At 42.6% G+C, this 15,934-nt stretch overlaps 1 protein-coding gene across 1 annotated transcript in view; it reads right to left on the reverse strand.

Moving 5' to 3' along the window:
• The window catches only part of STK32A (serine/threonine kinase 32A), a 74,522-nt gene that overhangs the window by 55,361 nt on the left and 3,227 nt on the right, over window positions 1-15,934 (reverse strand). The window contains exon 2 of the mRNA XM_028717892.2: window positions 10,277-10,443. Within this exon, the coding sequence (XP_028573725.2) occupies window positions 10,277-10,328 (52 nt within the window). The 5' untranslated portion in view covers window positions 10,329-10,443. The remainder of the gene's footprint in view (window positions 1-10,276; window positions 10,444-15,934) is intronic.

Consider the following 15,934-nt stretch of genomic DNA (forward strand, 5'->3'; position numbering starts at 1 on the left):
CCGCAACTTCAGCAGCAAAAGTACAAATGTTCTGTATCACATGAATTTGTCCCTCACTCATTTTCTACAGGCTAGAATAACTTGGTGATCACGGCTACTTGTCTATCAGAATCTACACCGATCCTGTAGCCAGTATACAGGTGGAAACTATCCAGGCAGATTCTAGTCCAGATGTAGCGTTAGACATTAGTAATATATTTCAGAGCAGTAGGCTCATTGCATGTTCAGAACAAAGGCATTTGTGATGTGATTGAGCATGCAGGACAATTTCAGTTTCACAGGCCTCTTGAGTGAAAATGGCCTTAGGTGGTAACCCTATAAACATTTCCTTGTGGAGTAAGTCTCACACTTGCACTTACTTCCAAGTAAAAATGCATAGGATTGAGCTATTAACAATGTAGCTATTACACATTAACTGCTGGGTACTAAGCCCTTATGAATCACTAGCCAAGTTATTTTGGAAGTCTGGTCACAGATACACCCACACACCCATACCAACAAAGCTGCTTCTAAACACTTTGGAAAATCTAATCGCAAAGAATAATCCCAAATGCTGGCCTAGGCCCATAGAAAATGAACCCCAGTTTTTCCAGGTCTTTATCTTGATCTCACCACTGGAAGTCAAGAATGACCACAAACTGGATCATTGACTCCTTAAGCTGCAAATAATAGGTTTCTGTGGCTAGACTGATATTGGGATAAGCAAATTAAAAGGGAAAGACCTCATAGGCTCACAGTGTATTTTAAAGTTGGTCAAGGAAGCAGACTGAGAAAAGAAACAAAGGCATATTGATATCCGGCAATGACTATAATCACAAAGGGCAGAGATATAGATGGATAGGTCATAGTGATTAGGAAGAGTGACTGGCGTAATATAAAGCTGGTCCAATGAAGACACATTCTGGGAACAGTCAGGGAGACAGAGCACACATCAGCAATTTTCTCTGCTTATTTGCAGAGCTGGCACTGGGAAGTTGCAAAAAGAATGAGCTGGGAAGCCTGCAGTTCAAATTTCAGCACCCCCAAAATTCTCTTGATGACTGTCAGCAAGGCATTAGCCCACATCTGCAATGCAGGAATAATAACCCTGGCCTACCTTACATGGCTGTTGTAAGAATTACTGATGCAATTATATATGTGGAACCCTTAGTGGGGCCAAAAAATGGGATGAATGTGTTTTTATTGTGTTTAAATAACTAATTAAAAATAGTATGTTGCATGCTTGAGTGAACCCTACTGGTCTTTCTCTTGAACCCTGCCACCATATCACCCCTATAGCATCTGCATGGTGAAACATAGTGGCACTTGGAGCTGGAGAATCCTTGCTTTAAGACACTCCACAACATTAAAGCAACTTCTAGACTCTGCGGCTTGGTGGCACCTCCATCCATACTACTGCCTCAGTTGTTGGTTCCATCGCCTAGTCCTTTCCTTGATGCTGCATAATCTCTGCCTGGACACCCTACACCACTGTGTACCCACATGTATTCACTATGTGTCCACTTGCAATCTACAACAGCACTTGCTTGCTCCTAGAGCTGACAACCGCAGAACAGACCTTCCAGAGACAAACATAACCTTGGCTTTAGAAGCAAATGTCAGGCAGGTGCCTGACAAGATGGGGAACACACCAGCTTCCTGGAGGTGTCCTTTAATTGCCTCTGGAAATCAGGTAATTGCCTCTGCTATAATTATTGTGGAAATGTATTTGAAGAGTTCAATTAATGGCAAAAAAAACCCAAATATTGAAGAGCTTAACCTGTCAATAGTGAGATAAATTACTTTTGGCAAGTAATTAGAATCAGATATTTCCGTATAAATTGCATTTCCTTAATTATGCAGGCCAGAAACAGTGTGTGTGTGTATCACAGCTAAATTCACAACTATGGGGCAAGTCCCCTTTGCCATTTTCAGCCCTGTATAAATTAGTTTGCTGTACCTTTACCATGTAGCATCATCATTTCCAATGGGACTTGAACATTAATGCACTTTGCAAGGGCTCTTGATGAAGTGATTGTGTCTTTTCTTACAAAATCTAAGAGGATATAAGTCTTTTGCTCTTGCAATATGACCCCATTCTACAAATGTTTTGCCAGTTTAAGTAGCTTGGATCTGTGTGGAAAAATCTACAGATCAGCATTTGGGATGAAAATGATGGTGATGATGATGATGATTTTAACAGTTTGGATAGCAGTACGTCTAGAGTTGAGATGCAATTGTTCCTTTTTTTCTCCAGTTTATTTCTCACTGGACACTTCCAGAAATATGTTTATCTTAGGGTGGCTGCTCCTCATGCATGCAGTTTTTTGCAGCACCCACACAACATTTATAGCATCAAAATGTCAGCCTGTATTCCCCCACCCCATTTAATCAGTATTTATCCTTTCCAGGAAAAATGCAGTAATTTTTTTAAAACACACACACACACACACACACACACACACACACACACACACAAAAACCTATCACCAACAACTTGCTTACAATATCTTATTGACACATTATATACGCTTAGATAATGTTGAGCACTCCTCTTGAACACTTCTGAATAACAATCTAGGAAACCTTTAAGTAATTGCATTTGCTTGCAGTTCCCCCACCCCCAAATTGGCAAGCAAATTTATTGTATGGGATTATGGTACATGGTATCATCCCGTTTTATCTTCCTAACAACCTGCAGCAAGTGGCTTGCCCAAAGCCATTCAATGAACTTCATGGAAGTTCACTGAATGTTGGATGAATCAGGACAAGCAAAATAAAGTACTACTTCACACAACTATGAATTTCATTTCCTCACAGGTTAGTGATAGCCAGCACCTTGGATGACCTTAAATGAGGATTAGACAAATTCATGAAGGATAAGGCTATCAATGGGTACCAGTATCAATGGCTATGTTCTGCCACCACTGTTGGAGGCAATATGCCTCTGAATGCCACAAGAGGGGAGAATGCTCTTTTGCTCAGGTCTTGCTTTGGGGTTTTGCATAGGCATCCGGCTGGCCATTGTAAGAATAAGGTAAAGGTAAAGGTACCCCTGCCCGTACGGGCCAGTCTTGACATACTCTGGGGTTGTGCGCCCATCTCACTCAAGAGGCCGGGGGCCAGCGCTGTCCGGAGACACTTCCGGGTCACGTGGCCAGCATGACAAAGCTGCTCTGGCGAGCCAGCACCAGCACAGCACACGGAAACGCCGTTTAATAGCCACTGGTTAAAACCGCAGGGCTCTGGCTTTAAATGTTCAGCAGAGGTCAGATTATTTAACCACTACAAATCTGCCCTCTTGAGTGGCCTTGGGCAAGTAATTTCCCTCTGTTTTTGTGACAATGAAACAGAGCAACCACACGTAGCCTGCCCCAAGCAAGTTGAAGGAAATGGTGCTATTCCAATGCATCATTCTTTTATTCTCTTTTTAAAACCAATTGCATACTACCCTTCTTCTACTCTAATAACAATAGCAGGGCCATGCGTCATAGATGAACAGGGATTTGAGCCCAGATCTTCCCATTCCTATCCCAACACTCCATACAAATACTTAACTAGCTGATTAATTGTGTCACAGATAACTCGGCTCTGCCTCCCCTCTCCCCATATAAAGCCTGCCTCTCTTAAATAAATCCTGGCTATGCCCATGACTCAGGGACCATCTCCTAATATAGTGACAGAGTCCGTCTTGAAAAGTCGCTTGCTAAAATTCATCTAATCATCGTTGTTTTTCTAGAGATGGGCGAGGAGAGGAGAGTTCAGAGAGGAGAAAGTGAGTTAATTAAATTTGAGGCTCTGCCCGAAATGTATTCTTTTGTTAGCTCCCATCCCCTAAAGAGGCAAACCTTCAATGCACTGGTCCAAATGACATGAATAATGAATCCCTTGATACTGTAACCTGAACACCAGCAGTGACATAAGTGATAAATGTTTACTGATAATGACTTGCCATGCCAATATGCGGAAAGAAGAAAAGGTGCTGGCAAATTCAACAGAAGCATCTTTTACTAGGACGTTATTATTTAGCTACCCGAACCTGATGTGTTCCTTGTTGCTTTAAGGCTAAGCTAACAGCCAAAGGAAAAACAGGACTTGGAAAATCAGTGTTGCAGCAAAAAATGCTGGCAGCAAATGCGCCAATCAACACGCCACTTCTGTGCTCCTGTTTTCCTAACTGGAAATGAGTATAAAACAGCTGTTATATTAAATTAAATGCTGTTTGTCAGTACACCTTTCACCCACAAGCCCAAAGTACACAGAATCACAGAGCACTAGCAACATTACTTACCCTAAATGAATTAATTCATAAACTTCACTGCCTAAACTACAGATGGACAGCTACTGCAAGGACAAGTGGCAGAATCACCTTGGGACAGAAGCAAGAGGGCTTGTGCCATATACCAAGCCCTGATGGCTGCATTTTACTGTAATGCATCCAAGGGTGGCATTCTCTAATACTTTGGGATTATGACCAAAAGGGTGGCTATGAGTCAGTATCTCTTGGTTGAAATTATTATTGTTGTTATTACTCTGCCTTTTTTCCTTTCCTTGACTCAAGGCAGCTTACAGATAAAAACAAGAACTGCAAAAAACATTTCAAAAGCAATTATTTAAATATAATTAACCATTAATAATCAAAACTATATACATATATAAAATCTGTTTAAAAGATACCCATAATTACAATAAAAACAGCATGGCACCAACCCTTTAATTAAAAGGAATCAATTTCCCAAGTCAATTCATCTGCTAGTGGAGGGACAACCAGGAAGGAGCCAGTCTAGCTTTTCTAGGGAGTTCCAAAGTCTGGTAGCAGCCACTGAGAAGTCCCTTTCCTGCATCTCCACCAATCCTGCTTGTGAAGGTAGCGGGACCTGGAGAAGCGCCTCCCCTGAAGATCTCAAAACCCAGGCAGGTTTGCGTATAGTCAAAACACAATGAGTTCAATGGCACATAGGATTGCCAAAGTCTTTTTGTCTTTTTTCCTGGATGCCCACCCCTATTATTATTATTATTATTATTATTATTATTATTATTATTATGCCAAGTGCATAAAGCTGAATGAGCACAAGTTAAACGTGCATAAGTTGTGAGCTACCTGTACTTCAGAATGAAATGAGAACCAAGAGAAGGCTCCTGCTCTGACTAAAGGTGAAAGCTGCAGGTAGAGGAGACACAAAGATTTGGTCCAAACCAGAACTAAATGCAGGCTGAAAAGGAGGAAGCTTGAAGGGGAAAAGATGGGAATAAACAGGGAAGGGTAAACAGGATACGGTGAAGCTTGTCCAAATGGTCCAAACACAAGTTTTGAGATGGTGGTGAATCAGGGGAAGAGGGGAGGCTCAATTAGTCCATTTTCAGACTGGAGTTTGTGGCTCTATTCAGTATTTAGTTTCTGCACACATTTCCAGGAATAAACACCCATGATCAAGCAGCCCCTTTTATTAATCAGGAAGCAACCACTTTCAGGCATCATAAAGATGCTGTTTATCAGTAGAAGTGCCAACTTGGGTCTGTTTTATGATTCCTTGAAGAACCCTAAAGACAGCCGTGAGGCTTCAAAAGCTGGCCCCTTTCACGGGAAAAGACCTCTCCTGTAAGATTGATGGTGTCTAGGCAGCAGATTAATCTTGAATACTGTTGCTGCATGGGTCACAGATCACAAAAGGCATAATGTGGTTGCTTAAATGTGAAATATTTTAAAGGAAGATCATCTTACCCACACAAGATTGCTGCCTCGCCTAACATTATGGATTTCCCTCATTGTCTCACACTTCCCTACAATGTAATGGATTCCCTTTAAAATATTGGTGTCTTAATTTTTTACATCTTCATCTTGGGAGCACTACCCAGTGTTGCTGAGAAGTTTCCAGCTTCTTAAGGCTTTGTTTTAAGAAGAAGAAGATAGTCTGTATCCAAGTTACATGCTTGAAGAAAAGACTTGAGAAAGCCCTGCAGTTGGCAGATTTATCAACAAAGGTTTCTCACCATCAAAGGACTAGCACACTGTGGAAGTAACCTTAACCAGGGGGCTGCAGCAGCAAAGCCCAAGCACCTGAACCCTGCACTACAGTGGCAATTTGGAGGTGGAAGAAACTCCTGGTCTGATCTCTGCTGCATTACAGCACCATCACATGCAGGCATTTGGAGAGCATTGATGGCTGGCCTTTGGGTGTCTACTAGGGTTCATACTGTTTAGACAGGGTGTGCTGTATGATAAAACTTTTTCTTTGGATGAACATGCAGTTGGTTAGAGTGTGGTGCTATTATCACCAAGGTCATGGGTTTGATCCCCATATGGGTCCATATTCCTGCTTTGCTGGGGGTTGGACTAGATGATCCTCAAGGTCCCTTCCAACTCTATGATTCTATGATATTTTATATTTGTATTGTTTTGCTCATTTTTTAAAATGTATTTTGCATTTTACTATTGCTTAGGGCCAACTCTGGGTATATGAAGTAGTATATAAATACTACAAACAAAACTAAGCTAATCTATAGGGTGGTACAGCAGCTTTCAACCCAGTGAGATTCAAGTGAAACAAAGATCTACAGTGTCCTGATAAGGCTCTGTAATGTTATCTACTCTGGTCTGGTTTCCTGAGTCTGAGTGACACTGAAGACTGCCTATCCTTGCTTGACTGCTGGTTGAAGCATTTGCTTGCCTCCAGTCCACCAATCCTAACACCCTGGAGCCTCTTTTTCCACAGAGCTTAAAGCAGCATGAATGGGGGAATACCTGCTCATGGTGTGCCTGTTCATCCCACTTCCGCCTCTTTTAGAAAGGCTGTGCAGGGTTTTTCTTGAATCTTTGCTTTGCCAGAACATACGTAGCTGCCATTCTAAAGAGTCAAGACTATTGGTTCATCCAACTCAATATTGTCTACTCTGAGTGACAGTGGCTCTCCAGGGTTTTAGGCAGGGGGACATCTTCCTACGTGAGATGGGAATTGAAACTGGGACCTGCTGCATGCAAGGCAGATGCGCTACCAATCAGCTAAGATCCCCTAAATCCCTGCACAACATATTGACCAATATAAAATAAATATTTGTGTGCCATGAGAAGTGGTGCCGATGCCCCAATCAAACCACTTTCAACTGTTTTTAATGTGGATTCTTCCCACATTTTTTCAGTATGCCTGTCTTTCTCAAACTCATCAGTTACTAGTGTTTATGCACACAGACACCCTATAAGTCTATGGGTACCATATCTGACTAAGACGGAGAGGGTGTACCATAAGACTACAGAATTTACTCCTCAGTTTCCCACTCTCAGAAAAGTGCAAAACAAAAACATCTATCAATACTGCTGAGACTGCACCAGAGACTGCTTTACAACAGATGCCAATACAAAATGCTTGCATGCACAAGAATATAATTTGCAGTTCCCAGGATAATTTCAGGGTGGCATTGCCCCATCATAGTTTTCAATTACTTTAATGCATGCATACACAAAACCAAAAAACCCAAACAATAGCACTATTAATTTTGAAACAAAGCCCACAGTCACTCTAGCCAAATATGGAGGGAATTGTTGTCCACGCACTTACTCAGCATTTAACACAGGGTCCAGCAGTACGGCATGCAGTAATGGAAATTATGACATTCAGAGGGCATCACCATAAATTTCCTAAGTACACAATCAACCTAATCATCAAATAATTTGTGCCAGCAGTTCCATGCTTGAAATATCCATGCTTGCGGAGTGCACTGAGGATCAGAAATTTTTTTTTTTAATGAATAAAATTTGGTCTTAGGTTCATGGAGAGGAAATTGGCCGCAATGATTACTACAGAATCAGAACAAAATGATTTGGGAGATTAGAGAAGAATACACTACTGGAACAAATTGCTGTACTTTCAGAAGGAACAGCATTTAAGCGCACTGCAGGCACCATAAGAAGGGCTTTAGTTTCTTTTTTCCTGGCTAGAGAAGATGGGTCCTTTGATCTACACTTTCCTTGCCCTTCTGCTTCACTCCATACATTATACGTATATACAGTACACACACTCTTGAGCCAGGCAAGACACCATAAAATTAGTATCTTTACCTGTGACACATTTCAAACACAGATATTACTTCCAAATTAGCATGTGCCTTCATAAATGTTGATGTGTGTATTTTGCCCTGTGCACACAGTGTAGGTGCTGAGCACCAGTCAGGGCTTTCTGGCATGAAGGTTGCCCAGCAAAACACATGCTTGGCATTAATCACATATGACAATGCACGCACAGAGGCACGCAAAGTTTCCTACGCCAAAGTCATACCAATACCATTTCCCATATTGTGATGGAGCCCCCAGTTCCCTGCTTGTGTGTGTGTGTTATGTGTTTAATCCTCAAATGCTTTGGGCATCACAGGCAACTCCAACCTTGCATTCAATGATCACAAAATGACATTATGAAACAATTCCATCTGTGGTTAATTTCTCAGATCTAAGATACCAGGGCTTCCTTTGAATAACTTTTCCTCAATATCAGAAGTATGCGTGTTGGCCGTGTAGCAAAACCAATCTGAGCATGGTTAAAGACACTCAGTTATTACCTCACATGTTCCAGGGCTGAACCCTCAAGATAAGAACTGGCTCTAATCTGTGGTGAACTCCAACTCAGATTAAGTCCTGGGATTCCATGAGGACATGGACTGACCAGAGGCACGAGGGAGTCTTTGGCCTAAACGTAGCCCAATTATCCACTGCAGTGAGGGAGCAAGTTTTGGAACAGAGCCTCAGCTACATGGGGGCCCTGCAGGACGCAAAACCCCGAACCGAAGACAGGAGAGCATGATACGTGCTACTTTGCAGAACACTGTGCCAAAATGGATCCACTTCATTGCCCTGACCTTTCAGTTGCGTCTCATTTCATGAGTTGCTACAAAAGTGCCTGTGCGAGGTGTGCTCAGGCCTCTTAGGTGAGCACAGCTTGCCTGGGTTGTGCAGACTCCCCCCTAAGCATCGCTCCCCTTTAAATCAGAGAGAGGGGAAACCTGCTGTGTCAGCTGTGACTTTGTTGTGAAGAGTGACCAGCTCCAAAGCTGTTGGCAGAAGGAGGGGTCTTGTAGCGCCAGAACTTGTACTGAAAAAGAGCATTGCTCAAAGGAGACAGTTTAAAAGCCTCTTTTTTTCCAAGGGGCAGGAACTGTTCAGGTCCCAGACATCTGGCACAAGGAAAAACAACAACAAAGCTCTGCAATCCCATTGTACAAAATTATAAATATATCTTTATACAGTGGTACCTCGGGTTAAGTACTTAATTCGTTCCGGAGGTCTGTTCTTAACCTGAAACTGTTCTTAACCTGAAGCACCACTTTAGCTAATGGGGCCTCCCGCTGCTGCCGTGCCACCAGAGCACAATTTCTGTTCTCATCCTGAAGCAAAGTTCTTAACCTGAGGTACTATTTCTGGGTTAGCGGAGTCTGTAACCTGAAGCGTATGTAACCCGAGGTACCACTGTATAAATATATCTTTATAATTCCAAAATATACAGGAGCCATGCAAAAGTGAAAAAACCCTGGAATAAGGAGGTGTTGCAGGAGTGAGTGTCATAGGGTTGAGTTTGCCTTGTGATAGCTCTGGCATCAATTTAACAGCAACAACAATTTGCTTTTTGTACCCCGCCCATCTGCCTGGGTTGTCCCAGCCACTCTGGGTGGCTTCCAACAGAATATCCAAAAACACAACAGAACTTCACACATTAGAAGCTTCTCAATACACAGCTGCCTTCAAATGTCTATATAATGTTTATTCCTTTGACATCTGACGGGAGGTCATTCCACAAGATGGGCACCACTACAGAGAAGGCCCTTGCTCTGGATGGAAAATGCTAAAGGGAGAGGGCAGAACAGTGATTAGACCAAAAGCCCCTATTTCACCCCTGCGACATATTTTTCCACCTCCTTAAGGACTAACGGAGTCATTCGTGACGGAGGTGTGGGGGGGGGGTGTGGAGAGAAAGCACCTGAAAATAGGCATAATGTTTCGAGTCCTTGGAATGACTCTGAAATACTACCCAAGTTCTTTTGAATTTTGCTCCTCTTAAATAATGATATTTTACCATTTTAAAGTCCGAAAGAGCTTCATGCTGCAAACTAAATTACCACCCAAACCAGATATTCATTTAGTTCCCCAAAGGGGGATTAACAACAATGACACAAAATGAAGAGATATCTGTGCTGCCTGGCCCGTGACGGAGAGGAAGTGCTTTAAAAGGAGCTGCAATGTAGGATTTCTCAGGCACCTCTCTCTCCCAGTGTCTTACTGAACAAAGCTATTTCAATCACCACACAGTGTTCTTACCGTCTTCGTTCTCGTCAAATGGTGGTGACTTGCTGGAGGTGTTTGCGCCCATGTTGGATTTGGCTGGAAGCTCCTCACTTACATCATCCTTTAAATTCAAAGTGCTAAGAGCGAGTTATTAACTCACTCAGAGTTGGCAGATCTGTAGATCTTCCTGCCGGTGGACCCTGGTGGGGAGGGAAAAACAGAAAGGAAGGGGGGGGGGGGACACAGCTGACATCAAAATTGAAAAACTGTATGAACCACACAAATTTGTCACATTTTGACAGGAGTGTTAATAAAAAATAAATGGAAGGGGGAGAGGCCCTTAAAAAGGACACACAAGGGCACTGATGCTGACAGATTTTTCTCTCTCCTAGGAGTAGACCTATTGACTTTTCTCTGACTACCTCAACAAGATCACCTCTACCTCTTTGCATGATTCAACTAGGGTGGCTGTCATCTTGCTTTCTATGCAGAACAGCCAAGCTGGTATAAATTCCACTTGCTTATGAAAATCTTAATTCTTTTTCGGACTAAACATGAGAAACAGAGGGTGTGCCACTTCACCTTTGCTGCTCTCATTTGAAAGGAAGCATATTAAACTTTCTTATTGTATTCCCTGAAACTCCCCAAGGAGGAACACAGAACCATATATATACTTGATCTCTTATTCCTCCAGCGTGTAAGCACAAACCTCTCTATCTGTGGAAAAGTAAGAAATTTGGCTGTCATGATTACTGACTCAGTTTATAATCATGATCCCTGCACTGCTCCCATGAAACCATTTTTATCTTGGTTTTATAGTCCTCATTCTATTTCAATAAAACTTCAACAACAAAAAACCAGAGAGCCCCCACCATGTATATAAAACCAGTTACCAGAAAGCGTCTGTATTCACATCTCTCCTCTTTTTTAAAAAAACACCTGGAAGCTACTTTATGAGGTGGTTAAGTACAATGAACGCATAAATCAGGCTAGATATTTTTCATTATGGTGCCTTGATTCATTGTCTCTTCCACAGTCTGCTGGCTGCAGGACTGTCTGATACGCAACCCAGAAGCAGGGACCGAACTTCAAGCATTTGTGTGTAAACATAATTAATAAGGTCTCAACCTGGCACACGTAAATGCAAGCAATGCAGAAAATGTTACTCCGGCCCCATCAGGTTTAGCAGGCTGAAAAGAAGTGCTTACCCACCTTGGAGGCAGGAAAAGGTTCAACAAAGGGCAATCAGAACCATGAAAGGGCTGCAGCAGCTCTCGTATGAGGAATGCTTACAGCATTTGAGGTTTTTTAGTTTAGAGAAAAGGTGAGTAAGAGCTAAGGAGGGGCTTGTTAGAGGTGTTTAAGATACAAATGGTGTGGTCAAAGACATGTTCTCCCCCTGTGTCATAATACTAGAACCCAGGGCCAGCGAGTGAAGCTGAATGTTGGATGATGATGTACAGCTTCTTTAAACTATGGGATTTCTTTCCACAAGAAGAAGTGATGTTCACCAACCTTGGACAGCTCTAGGAGGACTAGACAAATTCATGGAGGACAAAGCTTTCAGCGGTTAGTAGCCAAGATGGCTATGCTCTGAGTCTACTGAGCACAGCATGCCCCTGTGTACCACATCACAAGTGGGGAGAATACTAATGCGGTCATGTCGTGATCTCAGGTTTCCCATGGACATCTGATTGGTCACTGTAAGAACAGGATCCTGGACTAGATTGCTCTTTTGTCTGTCTGATCCAGCAGCACTCTTCTTATACTCAATGAGTTGCCTTATTGAGGTCCAGATATGGCAGTTCTCCGCTAGAGCCAACATTTTTAAGTCTTGACGTACCATTCAGATTCAGATTCCCACCTTTATCTATCCCCCACAACCCATGGTGCCACCGAAAACAGGTTATTTCACCCAGCAGCGTAACAGAGCTGTAGCGCAGCCACTTACAAATCCCCCCAAATCCCCCTCCTCAACTCCCAAAAGACCAAAGAGGGTGTATGTTTCCATTTGTTTCCATATGTTAATTTATACGTGGAGATATATAAAGAATGACTATCATTTATCTAGAAAAACAGTACATCTCACCATTGTGGGGGAGACAGTGACCAGGGGCCCAGGGGCATGTAGGCCTCTTAAGTTTGCTATCTGGGTACTATTGGTGGGCTACTTTGAGGTTCCCGCTTTCCTTTCTTCAGATTATCTCACTTCAAAATGGACTTGGACCAGACAGCCCTTCAAATACAGGGCTGACCTCTGTAAAGCAGGACATATCACCAGCCTCCTGGGCTGGCTCTCACAGGACTGGAGGTTAGGTGGCAAGGAAGGACGAGGGCACAGGAAGCTGCCACATACAGAACACTGGTGCCTCTAGCTCAGTTTTTCTACACTGACAGTGGCTCTCCAAGATTTTAGACAAGTGTCTCTTCCAGCCCTGCTTGGAGATGCTGGAGATTGAATCTGGGCCTTCTGCTAGCAAGGCAGATGTTCTTCAGCTGAGCCATGGCTCTTCTGCAAAGGACATTATCACAAAGGCCTGCATCAAAAGTGCACTGGTTAATTAATAATACCTTAGTTCTGTACCAGACATATTTCGTGACAATGGACAGACTCAACTTTTTGCTCAGGGCCCCCCAAATCCTCTCAACATCTTTCAAATGGTGGCACGGAGTCAGAAAATAATTGATGCACATGTTAGCAAAGCTGTTTCTGTTGTTGTAAGAGCTCGGCAAAGTTCCCATCATTTCAAAATAAATCAGAGGGGTAATTAAATACTCAGGAAGTTGAAGCAAGCAAAATTGTCTTATGGTTGGAGAGCCCAGGTGAAATTCTTAAGGATTTGGGCTTGGATGAAAATTGCTAAGTCACTCCCTTAAGCGGTTAAGACTTTGCAGATAATGGCTGCCTTTGGTTGGCTGAAAACCATTACAGAGGTAGAGAGGGGGTAATGAAAGAGTTTTAAGCATATCAGAAGGAAACGGGAAAGAAAACAGAAAGAGAGTCAAGCAGATTGGCTGAAAACACTGCTTAAGAAATTCTTTTCCGTTATAGTAGCAATATGAAACCTAATCAGGTAATGTAGCTTGAGCAGACTTTTCAGAATTCTGGAAATATTAAGTCTTAAGAATTGGCATGAAAGGTGGAGGGTTGCCCAGGACCAAATATTCCTTCAACTCAACTTTCTTCTGTTTGCTATACAACAGCTTTAGAATCGTCTTCAGATATTCTGCCTTTTATGGTTTTTTTAAAGTACTACATGTGTTTGTCACATGGCCACTTGTTTAGCCCTATGTGACTGACAAATTGGTACCACTCTGCTGAAGAGTTCTGTGCAACCAAAAAGGGAAACAAAAGTTGTGTTCTCGCCCCACAAAAAACACCTGTGTTTTTTAATAATTCAATAAAATCAGGCAAACATTGTTTTATTGCTGCCGGCTGTACTATTTTACACATTCTACTTTTAAGTTGGTTTTGCTTTGTTTTGCATGCTCCACTATTTATTTTTGTCCTCTGGCTCTTTGTTTGGTCTTGTTGTGATGTTTTTATGCTTTTATCCACTCTGTACATAATTTCACTTACTATCATTTATAAATAAATACTAAAATTTCAGCTTCTGACACTGATCAAGCTGTGGTCATCTTCCTCTCTTCTGGTCTTTCATATACATTTCGGTTTCAGGCTCTCACACAACATAAGACCCAAGCCAATGGATCCAAATTACAAGAAAGGAGATTCTGACTAAACATTAGGAAGAACTTCCTGATGGTAAGAGCTGTTCAACAGTGGAGTGGACTCCCTTCGGGAGGTGGTGAACTCTCCTTCCTTGGAAGTTTTTGAACAGAGGTTTGGGTGGCCATCACTCATGGATGCTTTAGTTGAAATTCCTGCATTGCAGGGGATAGACTAGATGACCCTTGGGGGATCCCTTCTAACTCTACAGTTCTATGATTCTTTCATGCTCTCCTACTACCTAAACCAGCTTTAATCCAAACAGATTTAAAGGAAACTCCCTGCCAGGTGCCTTGATTCAAGAACACCAGAGAAACCATTAAATACAGTGGTACCTCAGGTTAGGAACTTAATTCGTTCTGGGTACGTTCTTAACCTGAAACTGTTCTTAACCTGAAGCACCACTTTAGCTAATGGGGCCTCCCGCCGCTGCCACCGCACGATTTCTGTTCTCATCCTGAAGCAAAGTTCTTAACCCGAGGTACTATTTCTGGGTTAGCGGAGTCTGTAACCTGAAGCTTCTGTAACCTGAAGTGTCTGTACACACCTAGACTTAAACTCAGATACACAGGCCACAATGCTGCACATAATTACACCTCAGCACCACTGATGCCTGATCTGTTGCCATAATTTTTTATAAGCCCCCAAAAAGGTACCAACCAGCCAGTCTTGTGTATCCTCAAGAAATCCCATTCAAGAAGCTGCTACTCTCCTTAGTCCCTGTGTGAGTGAAACTCTGAAGCAATGCTGCATCAAGGAGCATCTTTGGACTTATGGGGGTACAAGGAGCTTGGGAAGGAAGAAGCTTGTGAAGAGGGGCATCAGAAAGGTAAAACTTGCTGAATGACTTTTTTTGCAGAGGGAAAAGCCTCGAGATCACACATATTTTTATAAGGTTCACATTTTGTCTTGGGAGTCAAACAATGTTATGTCCTTTTGATGCATTAAGTAGTGCTGACAATGGCCTGGTTTGCACGGCACAAGAAGCCGAACTATGGCTTACTGGGGGTGCACAAAGGTGTGGGATCCTGAAGGGGCTTACAACCACTTTGCTCCTAACCAGTTTTGCTTCTGCGCAGCCCTTAGGCTTGGGGTTCAGCTCTCTCCTTGCTAACCACAAGCTATAGCCAAGAACAAACCTTGGCTACAGCTCACGGTTAGTGTAGAGAGAGCCTAACCATGAACCATATTTTGGAAGAAGCACTTAGCCAAACCCTGTCTTAGCACAGCATAGTAGTAAATAAGAGGGAAGTGCAAAGCAGTTGTCCTCGTAAGTCATAGCATGGACAGGCAATAAGTTAATCAGGATAGTCATGAAGAAAAGCCACATTTTCACATATATTTCTATTAATAGCCAACTCTTCCTTTATTAGGCTCAAAGCAACTTTTCTTGGTTTCAGTGACTGTTCACCCAAGTACAGAACAAGCCCATACCTACCTAGCTTTAACAAAGTCAAAGCATTAAGTGTCCCTGGATTATTCATTCGCACTTCAGGCTGACCAACCTCTGGCACATATTAAATGAAGAGTCATAGATGCGGCATCCAGAGACATATGCATGACCATTAACAGCACAATTTTCTCTGTTGCTGCTTGCATCCATCCAGTTCACACATGCAAAAATGCACTCAGCAGGGCTTCTCATGTGTAGAAGAGAACAGGGTGTGTGAACTGAGAATGAAACATAAACTGCTCTAATATTTTTACACCCCACTTTGTTGGGAGTAAAGATTATTTCCGCATAAAGCATGCCCTCACTATTGATCTAGTAGTAAAACAAAAGTGCTGCCATCATCGCAACCTTTTCACAGGGCCCAAACGTGCAAAGTGCAGAGCTGAGATTTGGCTGAAGGCGCTCAGGAAAAAAGGGGAACTTCCCTCACTTAGGGGAAGCCCCCGAGTTCAGTGCTAGAGCAGGAATGCAGAGGTTTCCAGCACTTCCAGTTAAAAAGGTCAGGTGG

Source organism: Podarcis muralis, chromosome 2, assembly GCF_964188315.1.
Source record: "Podarcis muralis chromosome 2, rPodMur119.hap1.1, whole genome shotgun sequence".
Taxonomy (NCBI): Eukaryota; Metazoa; Chordata; class Lepidosauria; order Squamata; family Lacertidae; genus Podarcis; species Podarcis muralis.